Below are 21,670 nucleotides of genomic sequence, written 5' to 3'. Positions count from 1 at the left end.
TTTAGGGACTATGGGGTAATAAATCCAGGAGGGATTTGGATTCATTTTCCCCACTTTTCAAAGGGTTGAGTCATTTCAATTAAATAATACCAAAAAAAAAAAAAAAGGGAGAAAAAGAAAGAAAGAAAATCAGAGTTTTGCCTGCTGCCATGACTCATTTTCCATAGATGAATATTATACGTTTTTTGATCACTAAGAAGGCAGATCCGAATTGGATTAGCAGATGGGTAGGATGTCACAGAAAGCACTAGAGCAAGACTGTAATTGGCCCAGCTCTTCAGTGGCAGATGAAGTGGTACAAAGGGGGTTGGGAAGGGCCGGGGGGACGAGCTGCAGAAGCGCAGGTGGGAAGAGGTCTGGGCAAGATTTTGGGGATTTTGAGGATCCCTCGTGGGATTGCTGCAGAGCTCCTGAGCAGGGGCAGCATGGCCACGAGTAGTTGTGCAGGACCTGGCTGGGACAGCAGTTACAGGCGCCTGGGAAAGATGGGTACGGCTCCCCCTCATTCGCCCCAGCTACCCCCTAGGTGTTATCTGGGGGATTGGGCCCTCCTGCAAATCTCCAGAGAGAGAACAACTGTATCAGGGCTGCTCAGGGCTCCAGTCAACAACGCTTATAACTCATGCTCCAACAGCACAAGGCTACTGGTACATTACACATGAATTATTATGCCACAGATCATTTCGTGCCTCTTGGCCCATTCTGGATTATTCTTTTTAAAACTGCAAGAGAATAATGAAAAATGCCTGGCAAGAGGTCTGCTTTTCCTCCTTTGTTAGGCGAGTCATTAATGTTTTTATTAACCAAAGCTGCATGAGATCATTGCAAAGGAGGTTTCTCCCATGCTTATACCATTCACTGGAGTTTTGCCTTGCCCTTTTCTAGATCATCGCAGAGCACATGAAGGCATCCAGAATGATCAGCAGAAGTCTGGAAATGAAAATGCTTGAGCTCTGCCTGGCAGAACTGCATGAATTCATACCAAGGTCATCACTGCTCTGGGCAGCGCATTTCCTCCAAATGAGTACCATGTTTGTAAGAAAACCAGGGAAAAGGTCCACGTACTGGGCCAAATGCTGTCATTGAGCAGGCATGGGTCTGCTCCTAGGAAAATTAGAGATCACAATAAGCCCAATAATGAGCAAACTGCAAAACAACTCAGACAGAGTCATAAACAGACCCAGATGGTCTTGTGAGTCGCAAAGTCTGGTGCCAGAGCTCCAGGAAGGAATTTCTGGCTGGAGAGGGATTTCTGCCACATCTGTTCAGGACACTTGTTGCACAGGACACTGGTCACTCACTGTGCCAGCCATGAGCAAGCAGCGCTTGTTGGGGACACAGGCCAGGCACTGCTTTGGTGACAGCATTGACTAAATATCCCTTCTTGAGGCTGCTGGTTTAGGAGGCAAGTCCTGTCGAGAGGGTTATCATCTGATGGATCCCATGACTATAGGCTCTCTGTTACACCCAGGTCCAGAATGCAAATCATATATCAAGGCTGCCTTCTGAATCTTTTTTAAATTTACTCAGTTCCAGAAGGATACATTACCCTGCCTCTTTGCTGAAATAATTTTTTTTCTGCTTGGGAGCAGTCCCTGAGTTATGGCTCCAGACCTAAAACCTTGTCACATGCTTTGGAGATGCAAAAACCAGGAAAGGTTTTTGGCTCGTAGATGAAATAATCCTTTCCTCATCTTGGGACAGCTACAAGCTGCCTCCTCCACAGCTGCTTGGTTGTGTTTCAAGGGGAGTTGTACCCACTCTCTGGAGCAGCACTTTGGAGAGAAGAAAGGACATTCAGCATGAATCAACTCCAAAGCGAGACTAAAAATAATTCTGCATTAACCTTTGAAATTTCACACCTCCGGAAGGCGCTGAGTGGGTAGTTTGCTAATAGACGTTTTACAGAATCGAGTGTGGGGGGAGCATGAACGCTGCTTTCTGAGAACGTGAAGTTGTGGAATGACAGGTATTTAAGATATGTGAAAGGCAATGCTTTCCCATTTGAAAGCTCATCTTTAATATTGCAGCTATCTAAGCTTGTCTCCAGGATCCTGGGTGAACAGGGCCATTCAAACTAGCTACTTGGGCTTTGAAGCCTTCTTGGTTTTTCAGATGAAATGTGGTATTTACTGATGTTCCTGTCTTTTCTTCTTGTATAACAAAATTGGTGTAAAGTACAAGCCTTCTACAAGGGCAGCAAAAACACCCAGGTGGAAGGGTCACTGAAACTTAAGCTTTCTCTTAAACAACAAATGCAAGGGCAAATGGCTAAGGCCAGCCTGAGCAGATTGCTTTGGATCAATAGAGAAACTGAGCACCAGGGACTCAAAAAACCCCTGCCAGAGCATGTGCCCTCCTGCAGTCTGTATGGACCTGACTGTACGATGGCTGTCAAAACTGTAAAAGCTCCAGTACACAGAAAACAGATACCTCAAATATCGTGCTGAGAATAAAGGGGCAAAGTGTAGGTGTGTTGCCTCATTCATATTCAGCTTCTATTGTAAAAAGAGCCTGAGTTACCTCTCTTCCTTGTGTTTTTAAGAGGCCATGTATTATGTTGCCCCAAAAGCCACAGAAATGACTGGCCAGATTTACAAGACTGAGTATCACTAATGCAGTTAATCGCTTAGAGTGAAGAAAGTCAGAAAGTTCACCCAGGAGCTTTCAGCTATAAAGATTACTGGAATCTCTCCAAAACTGTGCTGCTTACACATTCAAGTGAGCACATACTAAACCAGTAATTATCTACTATATATTCCCCTCTAATGCACATGCATGTTAAGACAACTGAAAAAAAAATATCTGCATACACAGAGGACAGATTGGGCCAGCAGTGAATGTCTTTTGACATTCCCATGTACACAGAATATGAATAATTCTGTTCTGGCTTGTTTCTGGTCCTGCCACAGTTAGTCTTACCTGCATTTCTGTTGCAGATTTGGGGAGGAATTTTTGGAGTGGAACGCTTCCCGAGACAGTCCGATATTTGCACCCTATTTTGCTGCCTACATCAACAGCTTCCATGACCTGGTGTAAGTCTGCTCTTCCCTTGTTAAGCTGCTGTGTTTCTGGGAGGGATTTGGATGGGTCTCAGTGTGTCACAAGGAAAAACCAAACAGGGCCATGCTGGAGTCAGCAGAGAAGAACGTCAGTGCAATTGCAGGGAAAGAACTGAGTTATAACAAGGATGGATTTGGCTTTTTAGGAATGGGTCTGTGTTGCTGGTCAAGTGCAGATCAGAGCTCATTTTCTAGTCCACCATCATCTCCCACTGATGGCATTTAGGCAGCACAGACTCGCAAAGTGTGTACAAATGGGACTGAACATGGCCCAAGCTCTCATACATGCCAAGTGGCTTGGGTCTAAAACGTGCCCTGCAGCCCCATCTGCCAGCAATACTCCAAGCTCATGTATTCCTAGGTGCAGTGTGGATGCTCTGAGCAGCCTGCAGTGGGGACAGGCAGCGGGGGGACCGGCGGGTGCTGCATGCACATGCTCTGTCTCTAGCCCATCCTTCACCTCCTGGTGGGGATGTTCCCTAAGAGATTCAGAGTTAAAAAAAAAAAAAAAAAAATCATTTTGGGAATAAGGATGAAGAAACAGAAGCAGGGAAGAATCAGGTGCTTGAATGAAAGCTTTCTACTCATTTTCACCCTGTCTTTTTCAGCTTCAGAGGGGGTTCTTTCATTTCTTGTTTTTAAGGTGAGCAGTATAAAACCAGCAGCACAGTCTCACTGCTGCTTTTGGCACTGGGTTGGAGGAAATTCTGTGAAAGCACTCAACCTGCAAATAAACCCTTGCCATAACTGCTGGCAGTAGCAATTTCTAGGGCTTTGCATATGTTAAGAATTAGCTATTTAACACTGTGCTTTCAAAAGGCCTCTGATGCATGGGTATGCCCACCAGCTCTGTCTAGCTAGAGTGTCTACTTCCAGGAGAGCACAGCTCTCCCCGTATGCAGGAAGGTACCAGGCGGTGAGTGTCCAGGGCTGTGGCCCGTCAGCCTGGTACCGTGGCACAAGGCAACCCTGCAGCTTCCCACCCCACAGCTGCGGCTGCCCAGGGTCTGCTGGCACAGCTGCCACGGCCCTTCAGTGCCAGTGCCATGAGGAGCTAGGGACATTGATATGGCGCCTGCCCTAGGAAGACAGTGTGCAGGGACACCAGGACACAGCCCACTGAGGCTATCTGGGTAGCTTTGCACCAGCCCTGTCTACAGCTACAAATGGTTTGTGCAAAACCTACCCCAGAGGGCCTTCAAAAACAGGGCCAAGGTTGTATCCCCATTTACCCTGTGCCTCAGAAAAGGCTCCAGTCCCTCCATCCCAGAGGTGACAAAAGATGGGGATTTGTCAAATCCCAGCAGGTCTGTGTGGTGTCTCTGAGACCACAACAGGGCAGGAGGTTTCCCATGGGTTGCAGGTGGTAGCTGGGCTGTAAGACAGGTGAGGTTCAAGCCCAGGGGTGCTTCAGCTTCTGGGGCGGTCCCTGCCATGTAGATGTGCTGCTTCAGTGGCCGACCTGGCCAGCGAGCACACTGCTAACACGTGGGAACACACACTGCTCCGGGCCCCAGGAAATGGTTTTATCACTGAGCCTCTGAAAAAGGTAGTCATCTCCACTCAGGAGATACTTGCTCCCGGGGGTGAGCCAGCAGCTTCCTGGGGGCATCTGCAGCCGGTGAGCTATCCCCAGGACTGAGCCCCAGATGGACCAGCCTTCGGCCTCACGGTCCTAACCAGGCTGGAGAGCAGGGGGTCGCTCCCCGGCCGACCGCACTCTGGCAACCCTCAGCCATCCCTCACCTTTCTGCCCTGACTGAAAATGTTATCTCCAGCTTAGGCCCCTGCGTTGCTGCCTGGCACCCCTGGTGACAAGGGGGGATATATGCCGTATATTGGTCAGGCTGGTGCAGAGGGTTTCGTGTTGCAGCTGTTCCTGTTCCCGCAGGGTACTGCTGCTGCAGCCCTCAGGAAGCACTACCGTCAGAAAGTCTCTAGATGGCATGGTCTCTCCAGAAATGCTGTTCTCTCACCCGCTGCCGCCGAGTCCTGCCTCCTTAAGAAGCTGATCTCCAATTCCCTGCTGAGGAGTTGTAAGGCGGCAAAGGGAGAAGCCAATGCAAAGCATGGAGCTGGCAGGTGCTCCTGTGCTCGATCAGCTCCACTGGGTTTATTCCTGCATCAAGTTAGATATAACAACTGTGGTGCTGAGTTACTGGGATGGGACAAGCCAGACCACACACAGGTGCCCCGCAGCAGGTGCCCCGCAGCACAATCTTAGGATACTGGATGCAAAATTCAGGTGTTCAGCATTAGCATGTCTCTAGTTATGGATCTGAGCCCCCAGCTTGGGACAAGAGATTTGGTTTTGAGTGTTTTGAAGTCAACTGATTCAGCTGGGAGTAGAGCCAGGCTTTTCCTCTGCAGAGCGGAAACAGAAAGGAGTGCCCAAACCACTGCTCAGCCTTGTCTGCACTGGCCTCTTCCTGACAAAATGCTCTCTCACCATGACCTTTCCATTTTCCCAATAGAGGGCAGGAATTTCCTGACAAAACCCTTTTATCAGAAAGCACCTGTCTGACAAAATCAAACCTTTATGCAGGAACTTTAGCTCCAGTGAAACTGAAATCGAGAAAGACCCCTGGAACTGTGAGCCCCCACACAGCTGGACCAGGAACCAGCAGCTCCCATATGGCCCAGCTGCCGTGTCCTCTGAGGTGGGCACCTGGGTTTGGGTTGGTTTCCACACAAAGCTTCGCAAGGTCAGAAGTCCTCCCGGGTGCACGATAGAAGAATAACTGAAGTCATGGATACATGCATAGGATGGGGAAACTGTGTGCTTGTTTCAACTAGAAATTAGAATTTTGGGGGGATTTCTCCACTTGTTCATTGGAGATCGTACTTAATAGACCTTAATTTCTCATCCCTTGGTTAATCCATCTGCTCCAATTGGTGTTAATCCAACAAGACTATGGCAAAATTTTTATGCTTCACATTTCTCTCTAATTTTGGAGCAGTTTAGTTAATCTGGGCAGTCTCAGCGTTAAGCATATAAACTAGCATCTGAGCAGGGAACTGTAGTAACAGTGCTCTGTAGCAACTATTTATGGACTCACTGATACCTGCCAGTATATATGGTACATCCGAGGGAGCACAGCCTTCTTCCACGGGGAGATACACTCACACAGAGAGAGGGCACACACTGAGATACACCGCCAAGCCCAGGCTGGGATGGCACAGGCAGGGACGTGATGGGGAGCGAACCAGTCTACTGGCATGATAACACAGGGGCTGAAGTCCCCGGGAAATCCACACCTGCCAGGCTGAAAGCGCAGGTTTGCATGGGCAAAAGTCCTGACAGCAGCTTGCAGCGTGGCCTTAGGGATCTCTAGCATTTGGATGCTGCTGCCTCAGTGCAGCATGTTACAGAAGAGCAACGATATAAAGTGAAAACAGAGCCAGGAGCCTGTAAACGCCCTGAGGGTCTATACATGTTGCTGAGGATTTCGCTGATTATTAAGAACTTGTTGCAGAACTTTTCTTCCTCACTGTATAGGGTGAAACCTTCCAGAATTGCACTTTTTCTAGGCAGCTCCGTGAATTCCCACCCCTAGAATTCACCATTCACGTCACTGCTGATAAGATAATGAGTAGAGTGAGTCAATCTGCCTCTTGGATGGGGGTTTTAACAGTTTTTTTCCTTCACTGGCTTTATTTACTTGCCTGTTACATTGTTGGTGTGGGGACCTTTCTCAGGTGTTTGGAGAACATTTAGAAATGTTACTGCAAGTAAAAAAGTAACAGGCTTGAGTTATTACTCCTCGAGGTTGACCTGCCCTATCTGATGAGGAAATAGGTGTTTTCTTGAGCACAGTTACTCAGTTCTGAATCACTTTCAGCGCATAGGGTTATGCAAAAAGAGTCATTATGTGGACCTATGAAATCTTGCAAGAGGAAGTACAGGAGATACGCAAGCTTATACTAAAAAATACCCAAGATACCAATCTGGCTAAATTCCTTACAGCAGGATAATGGTTCATTTTCTAACATTAAATCAATGGTCTTCTCTTTCTCTGTCTAGGTCAGGCTTACAAACAGTGTTTAAAGTCAACACTGAGGAACTGCAAAATGTTTTGGCAGCTTTGACCAAGAAGTTCAGAAACAATTTTTTAAATAAATTAAGAACAAAAACACAGGTAAGAGGATATTGCCCAGCTTATTATGCAGTATGTGCAGCACCACTGCAGAAACAGAGAGCTATTGGCCCTTGCTTGTCTCTCCAACTAGACCTTATTTTACAGTGCATGAAATTATGGTATCTTCAAAATGTGTCATGCCAACTTCAGTACAGATCTGCCTTAATCCAAAGTCACACTTCCAGTATCCTGGGAGTTTTTCACTATAAACAGTGATACATTAGTTAAGCTGTTTATTTTAGTATAACAGCAACCAAAAGAAAAGTGTATTTAGTGGCTTCCAGCATTTTGGCCAAACCAGTGGGGGGAAACTTCACCTCTAGTGAAGCACCAGGGAAATCAACTTCGATGAGACATTTTTTCCTTCCATCAAAAGACTTGGATTTCTTAGGACTTCTGATTTCTGTTATTTATTCATAGATCTGCCACCATGGTCTGTTATTAACTCCTGCCCAGAAGATATATGACAGCCTCTTCAGATAGAATAGAGTGTATTTTGGTAGAGAGATTTTTCCAATATATTTTCATGGTGAAAAAAAGGACTGGTTCTTTCACCATGAGGAAGATAAAACTCTGGTATCATCTGGGCTGAGCAAACTTGTGGTAAGAGACCTAAAAGGCAAGGTGTTATGATGCAGTTTGTGCTTCCCAAGTGCTGTAGACAGGGCTTCCCACTCTCAGCCAGCTGGGGGTCCACGAGGTCTAACTAGTATAGTAAGAGAAATGGGGGAAATTAAGGTTTTAGTCCACCTCTTTTAACTAGTCCTAACTCACTTCCTAAGCCACCAAGCATGACTTTCACAATCAGAGACAGTCACGCAACAAGAGCCCTGCTCCGATCTAAGCCAGGCTCCTTGGCCAAGGGGACTTTCCATTGACTGCAGTGTTTTGAACTGGAGCCTAAAGGGCAGGCATGGAAGGAGTCGAGCCAAGGCATTGAGCAAGAGGGCTGCAACACTGTGAGAACTGAGAGGCAAAGCATTCATAAACAGTCTTTCAGAAGGCTGGGAGCACAGTGCAAGGGCATGGGTGGGAAATAATTGGGAAGACTGCAAGGAGCACAGACAAGATAGACAGCAATCCTGAGAGCTAAGCTGAGAAAAGTACAAAGGGGATATGCCAGAGAAGGGATATTTTGAACATAATCCCTAGGAGAATCCCTTCTGGTACCAGCAGAAGTCTTTACCAGATAATAGTGTGTTTCAACGTGGAGACAGTTTAATCCTAGGGAGCCAGGAAGCAAAAGAAGCCCAGCAGTTGATGGACACACTCGATCAGAGCAGCTTGTACCCAAGGCACATGTGAAAAGGTGTAGTCACTCCCAGCTCATCACTGACCATGAAGCATCAGGTTGGGGATGTTCCCAGTTGCCACTTCCCCACCACCACACAGAGCAATGAGCAGAAAGAAAATCCGCGTGAGACCTTGCTCAGATGCTCAGAGCTGCAGGGAGAAGAGAGAGACCCCTGCAAGTCCCATGAGAATAGGAGCTTGTTCTCCTGGTGGAGAAGACTGGATGGGTGGTGGATTACTGGGACAATTTTTGATGTGTTCAATACCATATAACATTTCATGTCCACAGCTGTTGTAAACCAGTGTGACACTACAGACCTCATACATGGCTGCAATCCACAACTTGCTCTACCCATGCCTGGGTTTCCCCCAGTTAGCATTCACATCTATTTCTTCATCCATATGGTATGGATACAAGTTTATTTACCTAAAGAAATCTAGCTGGTAGATTAGAAGAAAAGAGCTGTCCCAAGTAAGCCTCTAGTCCAACAAAATTTAAGTAAAAGCCTGCTAACCAGGATGCTCAGCGCTGGCCTTGTTAGCTAGCCTGCTGCTATCATATCTCGCAGAAAAGTAGCTGTGTCTAACTCCCAGTGAAGAGTAAGACAGGTTTGTTAAGATATTTAGGTTTAAGATCTCTTTGATATTTAGGCCAAGACTGTTAAGATATTTAGATTTGAGATATTTTTAAAATGTGCAAGGAGATGGCTAGTATCAGAACACCATCTAGGCTTTTGAATGAAACAGCACTTGTGCCTGAGATTACAGCACGTCTCCTCCTTGGGCGGGTGTCCAGTTAATCCTGAAGTGTCTCCTGCCCTGTGGAAGAGCCCCAGTAGGAGTGATGCTTCCCATACCTGAAGCAGGGCAGTCATGCAGAAAGCAGAGATGTGGGTCTGAATTCCCTCGCATAAAGAGAGAAATCAAACCTGGCTCCCTGTACCCTTGTTAGGCATCAGAAACAGAGAGCTGCTGCTTGAAAGCTCTCCTATCTCAAGCTGTTACGAAGAAAAACATTAACCATGATGAACCACTGCGTGCAGATTGGGTGCGCGTTTACTGCTCGGACCATGTGTCTTGGCTTAAGCCCCTCAGAGCAAGGAGGCAGATGGGTACTTTTGGCTAGTACGTTAGTTAGATGCATGGCCTCTAGCTCGTTGGTCAAAGAGATCAAAGGCTCCCAGGGAATTTGGGCATCTCCTGGGTTAGGCAGGTGTTTTTCATGGTCACAGTTTAGGATTTAGCTGCTTGTTTTTCACCTAGGTCCCACCTTCTGGTCAAATGGCCTGTTAGGATCCAGCCATTAATCGTTTTGGGGAATGCCTCATGTGACCTTGTGTGTTTGCCTGGGCACTAGGGCTTTCTCTGGTTCTCATTAAACAGCATTAGCAATAGTCCGAATATTACCAGCGTCATCAGTGAATTGGTCTTTTTCAGCCACTCTTTAAGAAAATCCTCACCAAAGATTGGATTTTAGCTACTGAGAAGCCAGACTCGCTAGCGTTGGCCGTGTCGCAGTTCTCCAAACACCTCCAGCACATGAAGGAGCCTGTTGGGCAGGTAGGAGACTGTTCCCATGCTCCTTGCACAGAGCAGCAAATCAAGGTCCTGCCGCAGGGGAAGTTGTGCTTTCACTGCCGGGCTTGGAAACGCTCCTCTGCAGCAGCAGCAACTATTTACAGAAGTGTGGACTGTTGGCTCCGGGGATTTTACTTATTATGCTACTTTCACATGAAAATAAGTTACATCCTTGTTTTCTGTAGTTTAAATAGGGGAACTGGTTTCATTAAAGAGGAACAAAAAGCTTCTGTGAATGTTACCATTGAGCTTTGTAGTTCCATAAATTGCAGGCTTATATGCTTATATGCCTTTATGTGCTCCTTCCACATCTGTGCAGTTGTGAAATAAATGGGTATGTAACAATTGCTCTATATTTAAAATCTTCAAGCACCATCAAAACCTACTATTAAAAAGTCCCAAATACCTGCTTTTACTAGTGGGGGCCCAAATTGCCAACATATAATCATGGGCCATTTCTGGGAAAAGAGTCTTTTCATGGTTTCCCTGTGCTCTTTGCCTTAGCCCTTTGCCTTGAAAGCAGGGACATGGCCCCTGTGCTGCGCTGTTTGGCGCTGGCCTTGCGCAGCCTGTGCTGGCCAGCACACAGCATTCGGCATCTCCTGCCGTATGCTAAAGACTTAAGGGCTTCCCCTGCCCTCTCTCTCTGCTGTAAATTTCCATGAGATTTGTTACAGGTTTTGCTTTTTTAACCAGGAGCTTCTGTGTGACATTCATAAGCATGTGGTGAGGGAGTACATCACGCAGGTCATCAAACCGAGACGGAAAATGAAAGGGGAGACACGGCAACAAGTGAGAGAAAGGATGAACCAGGAAGCCAAAATCCTTAATAATATGCTCATGGATCAGGTACGCGAGCTCCCTCCGTGCACCTTTCCCAGAGGTACTATGTCCCCGTGGGCGCATTGGCCCTTTGGCTTCTAGGGGTACTGAGAGCATGGCTCTCGTGGAGTGCAGCCTCACATAACTGAAAAGTGGTTAAAACAGAGCAAACAAGCGGGTTCCTGCAGGGTAAGTGACCGTGTGGACTCAGCCGCTACTCTGCAGTACTGTGCAGAGTGTATGCATTGTGCATACATCTAGTCCATGGCTCCCTGATTGCACTGGCTGGTGTTTTAATGCACTTTCAGGCCCACAGGCACTTTATGTGGAATAGTTAACGTGCTGTAGGATCACACCCATCCTGTATACTTGCACATGGGCCGGTTTCCTTAAGCCATTGGATGCAACTTGCCTCTATAACGTTGCTACCACGGGAACAGCTCATAGAGATAATCAGAAAATCAGTCAGGGTACAGTCTTCATACTGTGTGATGGGGAGAAAATTGCTGCTGTGTGAGTGTTTTGTGGCTAGGCAACATCAGTCTGGGGTTTTCAGTGGAGCCAAGGTTGAATTCAGCACAGCTCCCGTTCAACCTTGAAGAAAGCCAGGTGCCTAGGGCTTTCAGGCACGAAATCCCACCAGGATGGTTACCTCGCCAAAGCTGGCACATGAGCTGCCTTTGAGTGCCGCATCCAGCCCGGGTGGTCCAGGGTGAGACACCTTCCTCGACAGCCTCCTGACTCCCTGCGGGCAGCCTGTCCAGGCTCCCCGTGAGTGCTGCTGCCCAAGTAACCTCCCAGCAGCGAGTGCGGCACACAGCCCTGCACTCCACTTTTAGGGGCCACTAATGCCTTGGGCTCTTTCCCATCGGGTTTCCAGCAACAGTTCCCAGACAACAGCTCACAGCCCCCAGTGCTGCTGCAGCAGCTACCAGTGGGGTCGTTTGTGCAATAGTTACGCTGTTTTGGGGGGAATGCATAAGAAAACTTCTCTGCAAAATCATGCCCAAGTTGGAAATGCTGAAGAAAATTTCCCCACCAACTTGGACTTAGCTGCAGTGGGGTTACTTTCCTCCTGGTTGCCCTCTCTTCTTTGGTAACTCTGCCCCTGCTTTGCACACAGTACGACAATAAAAAATAAATAGAACACTGTAAGCAGCACAACAGCACCCTTTCACAAAGCTCTGTGCTGCTTTACCATGAATGTAGACAAAAAGGCATTTCCAGGTGTCATGCTTTCCACTGAAATCACCATATATGTAACTGTTTGTAGGGGTCCACTTCCGACTGGCTCCTTCCTGCCATACATCACATCGCTGACATAGTTGGGGAGAAGGAAAAAAACAAAATCAAGGAGTATGTTATGGAACTGTGTCAGGATTATCCAGATATCAGGTATGTGAAACTGCCACAGCAGCTCTGTCCTGGACAACACCAGTTCACTCCTGTGCCTTGGCCAAGCTCATGAGCTTCTCTGACCTGGACATATTGGCACGTTAGAGGCTATTCCTCGGTGCAAGGGGCCAGGAATAAGGGAAATAAATACTCTTATTTTTCTTGCTCAGTGGCTGCATTCCTTCTCTTTTTTTTCCACCTATCTGATAGATCCTATAATACATGCAAGTTAATTCAAAAACCTTTCCATTTTATTGCTCCAAATAAGTCTTGTTTCACTTTAAAGCTCCAGGCTGCTTTTCAGTAAATTACCAGTATTTGCACAGCTTGCCAGTTTGCAGGCCTCCGCTTTGGAGCAAATATTTTGTCTCCTGTTCCCCAGCTCAGACATCAAAGAACAGTAGACATTGAAACAGTTCATCTGCAGCTTCTGAAAGGGGCTCAACACAAGCACTAAATTTTGCTGGAATAAATTGCAAATTCTTTCTTTTGTACTTTCCATTCACTGTTCCAAAACAGCATCTGCAAAACTTAAGATTACTGAAAAAATAAACAAGCTAATTAACTAGTTCTGTGCACGGATGAACAGCTGCATGCCAGAAGTCACCCCTTCTTCTACAGCTCTTCTGATGGCCACTGAGAAGGAATATTAGCAGTGCAGTTCGCAAGAAACTCTGTTTCATCAGAGTGATCTCAAAAAAAAAGGAAATGCATTTGCGTTGGGTTACAGATTTACTGCTGGATAACATTTATATAATCAGTGTAAGCCGTAAATTAAGCAGGTTGCTCAGAAAACTGAAATGGACCCTCAGATAGTGGAATTAAAATTGACATTAAATCTATTTCCCTTTCCCAAAACTGGGGCTCAGAATGCTTCATATGTATATTTAAATTGAATGGATAAGATATGCTTTGGGTTTATCTGTGTGGGGAAATTCAAGACATGGTCCTAAAAAAGAAGAATTATTCCTAAGTAATTTTCTAGGTGAGCACATTTATTCCACAAAAAGAATGCCTTGATCCTAATTACCAGATTGAGCTCATGAAGGAAGCAATGCCTGTTCTAGAAGGGATGGGGGTAAATGAGGGCTGGTCAAAATTAGCCATTTGGAAATAACTGTCCAGGCAGAAAAGCCATTTGCAGAGTTGGGATTTGTGGTACTTTTCATAATTTTCAAGCCATGTTTAAAGGTTCATCCTTTTGCTTCATCTATTTCCTGCCTTTCCATTATTGAGCAGCGTCATTTTTCAACAATTAAGTTTGGAAAGCAAGGCGGAACCTGCCAGACCTGCATTGCTTCCTCTTCATGCCTTTGTTAATGCATCCCTTGAGCTCTCAGAGATGTTGCTGAAGTTATATATACAGAGATTACTGGAAAAGGGTGTGTTTTCACGTTCTTTTTCCTCGCTCTAATCTAATTAGTGCCTGTCAGCTTTCCAAATATTAGCACTTCCACTGTTTAACTCAAAATAATCATTAAATAAAAGGTCTGCAGTTTCTCAGGAAAACCTGCAAAAGATGTTGTGTGCATTTACAGATGAAGGAGGAAATTCCCACAGGCACAGACAGCAGGAAGGTGCTGTTTTCCCTTTGGGGACAGGCAGGACCCCAGCTGAGCTAGCTGGGCAGCCCTGGAGGCTGCAGACCCCCTTCCCTGGCGTCGCTCACACCCTAACTCACTGTTCCCCCACAGCAAAGGGACTCCTCCTGGATAAAGCATTAAACAGCAGGTCTGAGGCAGCATTTGCCTCCTTGTTCACCGGCACCCCCAAAATGCCTCGCTCCCTCTGCTTGCTCATAGGATGGAGGCCAGGGAGGGACGAGGACCTGCCAGGCGCTTTGCCATTGCCTCATCCTGTCATTGGTTGTCACTTATCTCTTGGCTTTTGCTCTCCATGAATAAGCACAATCTTGTTTGGCTTTTCACAGAAAGGAGCACATCCTGGCAGTTCTCGTGCTCCGAGGCCTGGGGCGAGCCAGGAGAGGGGCGATCATTCGGAAAGGATACCGCCCGCAGGAGAGCCCTGGTGGTGGGACCAGCAGCACGCTCTTCGCCGAAATCGATGCTCCAGCAGTCATCAGCTGCTTCTAAAAGACAACTAAAACAGAAATCGAAGTCCCATCTCTTCCTTCACTGCCTCTACATCATAATCCCAAATCCGTCTTGTTCCTCTTCAAAAGCTTAACTGGTGTGGAGGAAGGGCCTCTGAGCTCAAAAACCAAAGGCAACAGAGATGCCAAGATACCAACATCCTCAAAATGCCTCCAAGCAGCAACTCTAGCAGTACGTCCTCTCTGGGCTGAATATGCCACTTATATCACTAGGAGACTGCTTTCTTCTTCGGTCCAAATTAGAGTCTCTTCTCAGCAAATAGGAGAGAATCAAAAGAAGTTCACTCAGGGCTATATTATGGCCTAGGCTGTGTGTTGTGTAATTATACAGCAACAGAGCAAGACCCTTTTTCATAATTACCATTTTTGAGCAACAGAGGAGCAGAGTTTGGGCTGTGATGTTGTAAAGCCCAAGTCTTATTTCCTCCCTTGTGAACCAGCTGGTGGAGCTGGCATGACGTAAGGTAAGTGACACTGATCTGATGCCACAGATTATTACGTGCCTGAAGAGGGTACCAAACTCTTGGAGGGTAACCAAACCCCACAGTGGAGATATGCAGCGTATGGACCACTCCAAGACGGATCCCATGGCACTTGTACCTTCTGGCATTTCAGCAGATTTTTCTCACTCACAGGCTGCCTTGAAAAACTTGTGTTTGACCCAAGACCTGCTCATGCCATCACATCCTTTCTGTGCAGACAGATGTCTCAGGATCGGACATGCCATGCATGGTGGGGAGGCAGGCTCCTGGTCCTCTCTGCCCTTGGGAAAAGGGCAGGTGGAAGGGGTGATGGTGGCAATTGCCAGATCTTTTGGCTCTGCAGCTATTTCCAAGCAGAAAAGGCCTTCTCTAATGACACAAACTAGAGTTGTGGACAGTGATCAAGCAGACCTGCGGAGTGGGCCAGGGAGAGCAGACCTTCCTGCTGTGGACAGGGTTTCAGGTTTGGCCCCAAGCTTCCAACTGGAGAGCAGAAAGTAGGCGTTTTACTTGATGTTCTCTTAGTCCTTGTTCTTGTACATTTGAATGTACTTTGATGAAGCTGCTGCAATCTGTCTGCAATAAGAAACTGTAAGCGTTAAGCCAAACAGGCATAGTGCTTTGGATCCAATCCTCACCTGATGTAAGCCAGCATCACCCCACTGACTGCAGCGGAACAACACTGGCTTAACGCTGTGAAGGGTCCAAAACATTGCATCCAGTGCCTGCATGGGAGACTTTGCAAAGAGACATCCAACAACCTACGGCTGTACAGAGCTGATTTTATTTAACCCAATTTATCCTTTAGGTTGCCTCTGCAGGAATTAATCCAAGATCCTGTACAGAGATGTTTAAGGCCTATCAATTAATATGATAAATGTGGATGTGCCACAGTCCTGAACATTAATTTGTCTGCTGCAGACAGTGGGAGTTTAGAGTATCAACAGTGATTCTCTTATGCTTCCTTTACCCCAGTTTTCACCTGAGCATACTTCAGCCCATGTGAGCAGCAGGCACCAACGACAGGCCAAAGGAGGTGCTCTGATAGATAAGAAATGCAGAGTCTGCCTTTAATTCACAGACATTCATCACAGGACAAAACTTTGTAAGAGATATGGTAGACTTGTTATCTCTACAATCAAGGTGAGGTGTTTTTCTAAAGAGGACTCTGAAGATCCAGTATAAATTGTGAGCCTGAGACAGGAAATCCTGGGAGGAATTTTCTGCCTTACATCCTTCATCAAGTCAGGCTCGTTGATCACAACAATCCTTGCATGTCCTCAGCTCTGGGACTCTCTATATCTGCTGTAGAGAAGGAGAAGTGATGTAACATCTGCGTTTCACATTAGGCATGCAGAGCTCTTCTGTGGGTGAATGTCACCTGCCCACAGCTCCGGGGAGAAACTTGATTTCATGGGCAGCTAAACAGCTATCTGTTAAACAGCTGACAAACTCTGGCTCAGCCAGCATCTCCTTACAGAGACAGGGGTTTGACTGAGCCCTGGGTGGGTTCCTCCTGCTGCCAGTGCATCATGAGGGAGAGAGCCTGCGAAAAAGACAGTCCCTTGTAAAGGACATCCAGGATACTCCTAACCCCAGTACGTCTGTAAGGAAAATCCCAAGCCTCCCCATATCTATATGGGAATGGCATCCTGTATCTACTGGGGAATAGCACCACCAAAGAGGGATCTTGGCCAGATTGTCTAGATCAAGCTAGAAAAGCTCCAGCTCCAGGCTTCTTCCATGGAGGTGCATGAAGGCTCAGCAACACTTTGAGCTTCCCCTCCTTGCCTGGGGATCTGAAGGCAGGCAGGGAGGCCAAACTCGTGTTGTCTTTACTGGTCTGAATCACCGCACCCCCTTGTGTGGGAGCTACATCTCCCAACCTGACAGAGGGAAGTGCATCAGGGCTGAGAGATTTATATCTAGCATCAAAAGCATCAACTAGCTGGGGGAGACAAGAAAGGGAGTTCAATTTTGGCATCCTCAATCTGAGACATCTAAGGATGCATTTTCAAAGACACACAGGATTCAGAGCAGCCAGCCCAGTCAGCAGGAGTTTTGGTGTGTCAGAGTCTTTCCTTTGTCCTGTATGCATCTCTGATCCAAGCGCCTCATGCAAGGCATCTTCAGCATGGAAATTATTTTCTCAAATGCATTAAAGGTATCCTAGGTTGTCAACCTTACAGTTTTAATGTAGGTCTCTCCCCAGAACTGTTGGTTTTTTTCAGGCTCCAGCTCCTAGGCCCTGTCATTAGATAAGGAGTTCAGCTTTCATTTCCTAATAAAATCATGTGTAATCCTGAAATTGCAGAGGGAAGCTGGAAACGATGACTTGCATTTTGTGCTCAGGCTCAAGAAACAGCACGGAAATGAAACCTGTCAGTGGTTGATTTTTATCAGAGCCTCTCTTGGGAGCCAATCTGAGCTCTGGATGCTGCGTCCTGGCATCCTGGATCACAGCCTGCCTCTGAGCTCAGGGGCAAGCCCATGCAGGGGCACTGCCAAATCGCAGCAGCCTGAGGCTTGGGGAGGAGATCTGAGAGACCTCCATGACAGCGGAGTCTATGAATGCCCTGAGGTCTGCTCAGGAGCAAGCTGGCAGGAGCAGTCCTAGACCTACTTGGTTTCTCAGGGGAGTTTCTGACCTCTGTGAGGCCTCTGCTCTCCCCACTATTTGCTCTTGAGCAAACCAGTGTAACGCTCACCCCATTTGGTCAAAACTACTGCTCGGTCCATGTCCTGTCACTGACGCCTACCTGAGCAGAGCTGGTGACTCAGGGCAGTGGGAATCATGTTGCTCCCTGGTGAGATGGGGCTTGGCCTGGGCTGCGAGGGCAGCTCTGCGGGGACATCGGAGCAAGAGGGCTGCACTCACCAAACCACTCTGCCACCACGTTTTGTGAAACATGGAGTTTTTATTAGGGCCATATTTCACATTCCAATAGAGTAAAAAGAAGGCCTCTTAGGGCTTTTATTGTGAAATATGTTGCTGTTGTAGGAAAGTGCCAAAGAGCTAAGTTGTTATAGTAACTTCCTCTGTTTATTGTTTCTCTGTGTTTTCCACCATTAATCCTATGCCTACTGGAGCACACACTTTTATTCTGCCATTCAGGAGACACAGCTCATGCTTATTCTGGACAAGCCCAAGCTACTGCATAAGAGGGTTTGTAGATGCAGGTACATCCTCCAGTAAATAAGGTTTTCTCAAAAGTATCAAAGCAAAAGGAAGAGCAAAATTCTGGCCAGGTTTAGCTTCTCAGAGGTAAACACTCTGCATTTTGGTGGGAGATCTTGCACAGTTCACAACACTGTGTGGGTGGTGACAGATATTCTTGTTTCAGAGGTCTTTGCTGTTTCACAATATGGTTTGTTTCTGATTTGGGGTGAAAAGCAGTACTTGCAGTACTCCCTGTCCAAGGAAATAGAGCCTGCAGCCAGGGTGGCTCACAGGCTGTGGTTTTTCCATCCAGGTCAGATCTCTGGGTGCCATTATTTAAGCAATTTAGTTCAGTGACGTCATCTCCTCCCGGAAACCAAGCGCCGCTCCGTTGCTCACCATGAGGAGTTGGAAGAGCACGAGATGGGCTGTCCCCAGGCTCGCCAGCCCTCTGCGACCCGTCCCCCTGCAGAGGTGCGGGCTGCAATGGGCAGCCTCAGCCCCAGCTCCTCTCCCGGGCAGTGCCGGTGCCCACACACGGGACCCCCGGCCATCACTCCCTGTTTCAGTCCATGCCCCGTCACCAGCAGAGACACCCTGACCAGTGTGCAGATACTGATTTAGCAGAATTTAGGTTTCAGGCACTGAATTTGACTCTTACACTAAATTGCTAAATATTCTGCAAGGAAAGGAAATAACTGCTGCTTTAAGACAAGGAAAGTAGACTTATTCCAAGCAGGAAAGGAATAAAAACCAAGACAACACAGTGAAAATAAAAGAAGCTGTCCCTGAACTGAAAATCCTAACCAGTCAGTAGCAATATTCCAGACAAGGCCTTTTAACACAGCAGCAGCTATGTTTACCTCCCTGCAGTGTGGTTAGATTTCAGCAAAGAACTGTAAATTGGTTTAAAATATTGAGGATGTTCTATGAGAAATGGATTGCAATATTACATCCACTTTGGAAGCAGGGAAATGTGTCTAACACCACCCAGCAAACACAGCTAGGAAGAAAACAGATGTGAGGACATTATTTTCACAGAGGTGGATGAAAAGTAAGGATGTATTAATTTTAGGCCTAAATACTTAGGTAATTATATAATACAGTGGTCCAAAGCACTGGTGTGAACGTTTATCTTCTGTGTTTTGCAATTTTTTCCTGGAAACCTTGTCAGGTGTACATTTGCTGCCTCAAAGGCAGTCGGTTTCGTTCCCAGTGCATTGGTCTAACTAAAGGACATGTACAAGGCAAACACAGAGCTGCTCTGCTCAGCATCACTGTGCACGTCCATCCCTTATCAAAATTTTGACATAAGACTGTTGATCATGACAATAAACAGCATGAGGACTGGCCCACCTCTCCCATAAAAGCTTTGCAAGAAATCAATCAGATTACCAATAGCATTTATTAGATTTGAGCTATTTACCTTAGCAATTATAAGAAAGTATGGGGAAAACAGAAAAAAAAAACCAGTGTAATCTATCATCTGTGGCAAAAGTGGTTTAAGATCATCTTTTAGAGAACTACCAGAATAACTTCCTCTAGTCCCACTGCCATATAACTGTAACTACTTCTCTGAGGAAACTGAGCAAGTACAAACTTTGATTTTCTGTATTAATCTCTGTCAAATGACCACTGTACATATGCTCTGATACTGGAAATTTATATAAATTCATATAAAGTCATGCCAATGCATTATCCCAAAAAAGGAGTAACATGTAAAGTAGAGAAACCTCCGGGAAAAAGCTGTTGTACTATTTTTGCCATCTTGATACTAGCTACATGTCGATTCTCAAAATACCTGTGTGAGATTTTGCTTAGATGCACAGGCTGATACAGACGTTACATTACTTGCCAAATGGTGCAGCGAAGGTTAGTGACAGACCCACGATGAGCACCTCAGTCCCTAGATGTCTGACTGGGCTCAGTTTATGTTTGGAATAAACATGCCACATTTCAGCATGAAATTGTCTCTGGCAGCATAAGTGGGTCTTTAGCCTGACTTCTGTAAGGAGCTTGGGGTGGGCAAGCTGCCATGAGCTTCATTACAGGATGAAGGATTATGCCTCGGTTCCCAGGACTGGGGAGAGACTCACATTAGATGACAAGAAACTGCCTTTGTGTGAACGGTGTTGCACAATTATAGAAGCAAATCAGGCTAGAATGTGCAAAGGGGAGTTTTTAGTGTTTAGAAGACATGCCAAGCAATCCTTCTGCTGCACTCAAACGCTGGAAAGGCCTCAGCTGCTGTGCTGCAGTTAGAAGACATGCAGATAACCCAGAGAAAGCCCAGAAAACAAGAATGACCTAGCAAACAATCTACAAAGAGCAATAGGATTGCTTAACACTGGTCAGTGCAGGACAGTGGTCTTCAACTTTTTTCAGTCTATAGACTAAAAAAATATTTCCAGGAAAGGTGCAGAGGACAGACACAATGATCTTCAAATCCATTAAAAAGTTGCTGCAAAAGGAAAGGAATAAAATACCCTCCATTTTCTGTAGAGATAAGAAAAGAAGAAATGAGCATCTGCTGCAGCAGGAGAGATTCAGATTAGATATAGCAAAAACACTCCTAGTGATGAAGAGGCTGAAGCACTGAGGACAGTGTGGTATTTCTAGAATTAGTGGTTTTTAGCAACAGGCCAAACAAACATCTGCTAGTGATCTGTTGGCATCATTGGTCCTGCTTGGCAGTAGAGGACAGCCCAGAGGACCTGCTGGATCTCTCCAGCAGCTCTGCAGGACCCTGAAAACACTGGAGATGCAGCGAGTTCGTGACATGAGCCACTGGGCTACTAACACTGACAAGAGGTGATGCTAAAGCTGTGGTTTGCTAGTGCCATACTGATGCTAAGAACCATGGAGCCACAACCAGCCAGCCCCTGGGCACTGCTTTCCTTGCAGATAATGACAGATAACAAGGAGCTGTGCCCACAGCAACACAGAGCACCAGGGGCAAACCCAAGACTGGAGAGTTTCTCTCCCTTTCTCATGCACATTTCAAATGGGGTGGTATAGGTAATCCCAGAATGGAAATTAAAGAAAATCAAAGTAATCATAAAAGTCTGGCATCTTGAGCAAGGGACAAAATGCTGGATGAGGGAGCTCACAACTTTCCAGAACTTTATGTGAAACTTGGGAAAAATATTTCCTGAAGAAATTGCAGTAGGAACAGAATCTCATTGAGCAGGTAACAGGCAAAATGGAATTAATCATCGGGAATTCATTAGGAGTGGCAAGGACAAGATGTTCAATGGCTTTTATCTGAAAAAGCATGTCACTTGCACACATGGACTATCATCTTCTTCTAACGTCCCTGATTATAGTGCTAGAATGCATCACATATGCTTTCATCTTGAGAGCCCTTTAAAGGAACAGGCCTTGAGCCCTTAAAAGCACTAGCAAACGCCCATAATGAGTTTTTCCCTTGGCGATCTCAAGGCTGAATCCACCCGTTGTGAGCTCTTGCTAAGCAGATGGTTAGTCATCCTCTGAAACAAAGACCATTCCCTGGAATGACGTGTGCACTATATTAAATGAAACATGTGGAAAGAAATAACAGCCCCTGAAGGACTAGGCTAGGTTTGTCCATGATAGAAAGCTATCCCAGCAAGCTCTGGTTAGGA

The 21,670-nt window shown here is 46.4% G+C and overlaps 1 protein-coding gene across 1 annotated transcript in view; it reads left to right on the top strand.

Annotated features, from left to right (window-relative positions):
• EXOC3L4 (exocyst complex component 3 like 4) overlaps positions 1–19,729 on the top strand; it is a 32,052-nt gene extending 12,323 nt beyond the window's left edge. The window contains exons 6-12 of the mRNA XM_026111424.2: positions 886–986; positions 2,940–3,035; positions 7,087–7,201; positions 9,932–10,054; positions 10,769–10,921; positions 12,168–12,289; positions 14,220–19,729. Coding sequence (XP_025967209.1) covers positions 886–986; positions 2,940–3,035; positions 7,087–7,201; positions 9,932–10,054; positions 10,769–10,921; positions 12,168–12,289; positions 14,220–14,382 — 873 coding nt within the window. The 3' untranslated portion in view covers positions 14,383–19,729. The remainder of the gene's footprint in view (positions 1–885; positions 987–2,939; positions 3,036–7,086; positions 7,202–9,931; positions 10,055–10,768; positions 10,922–12,167; positions 12,290–14,219) is intronic.
• Positions 19,730–21,670: the final 1,941 nt, after the last annotated feature.

Source organism: Dromaius novaehollandiae, chromosome 5 (genome assembly GCF_036370855.1).
Source record: "Dromaius novaehollandiae isolate bDroNov1 chromosome 5, bDroNov1.hap1, whole genome shotgun sequence".
Lineage (NCBI taxonomy): Eukaryota > Metazoa > Chordata > Aves > Casuariiformes > Dromaiidae > Dromaius > Dromaius novaehollandiae.
This window is presented reverse-complemented; position numbering and strand designations above follow the sequence as displayed.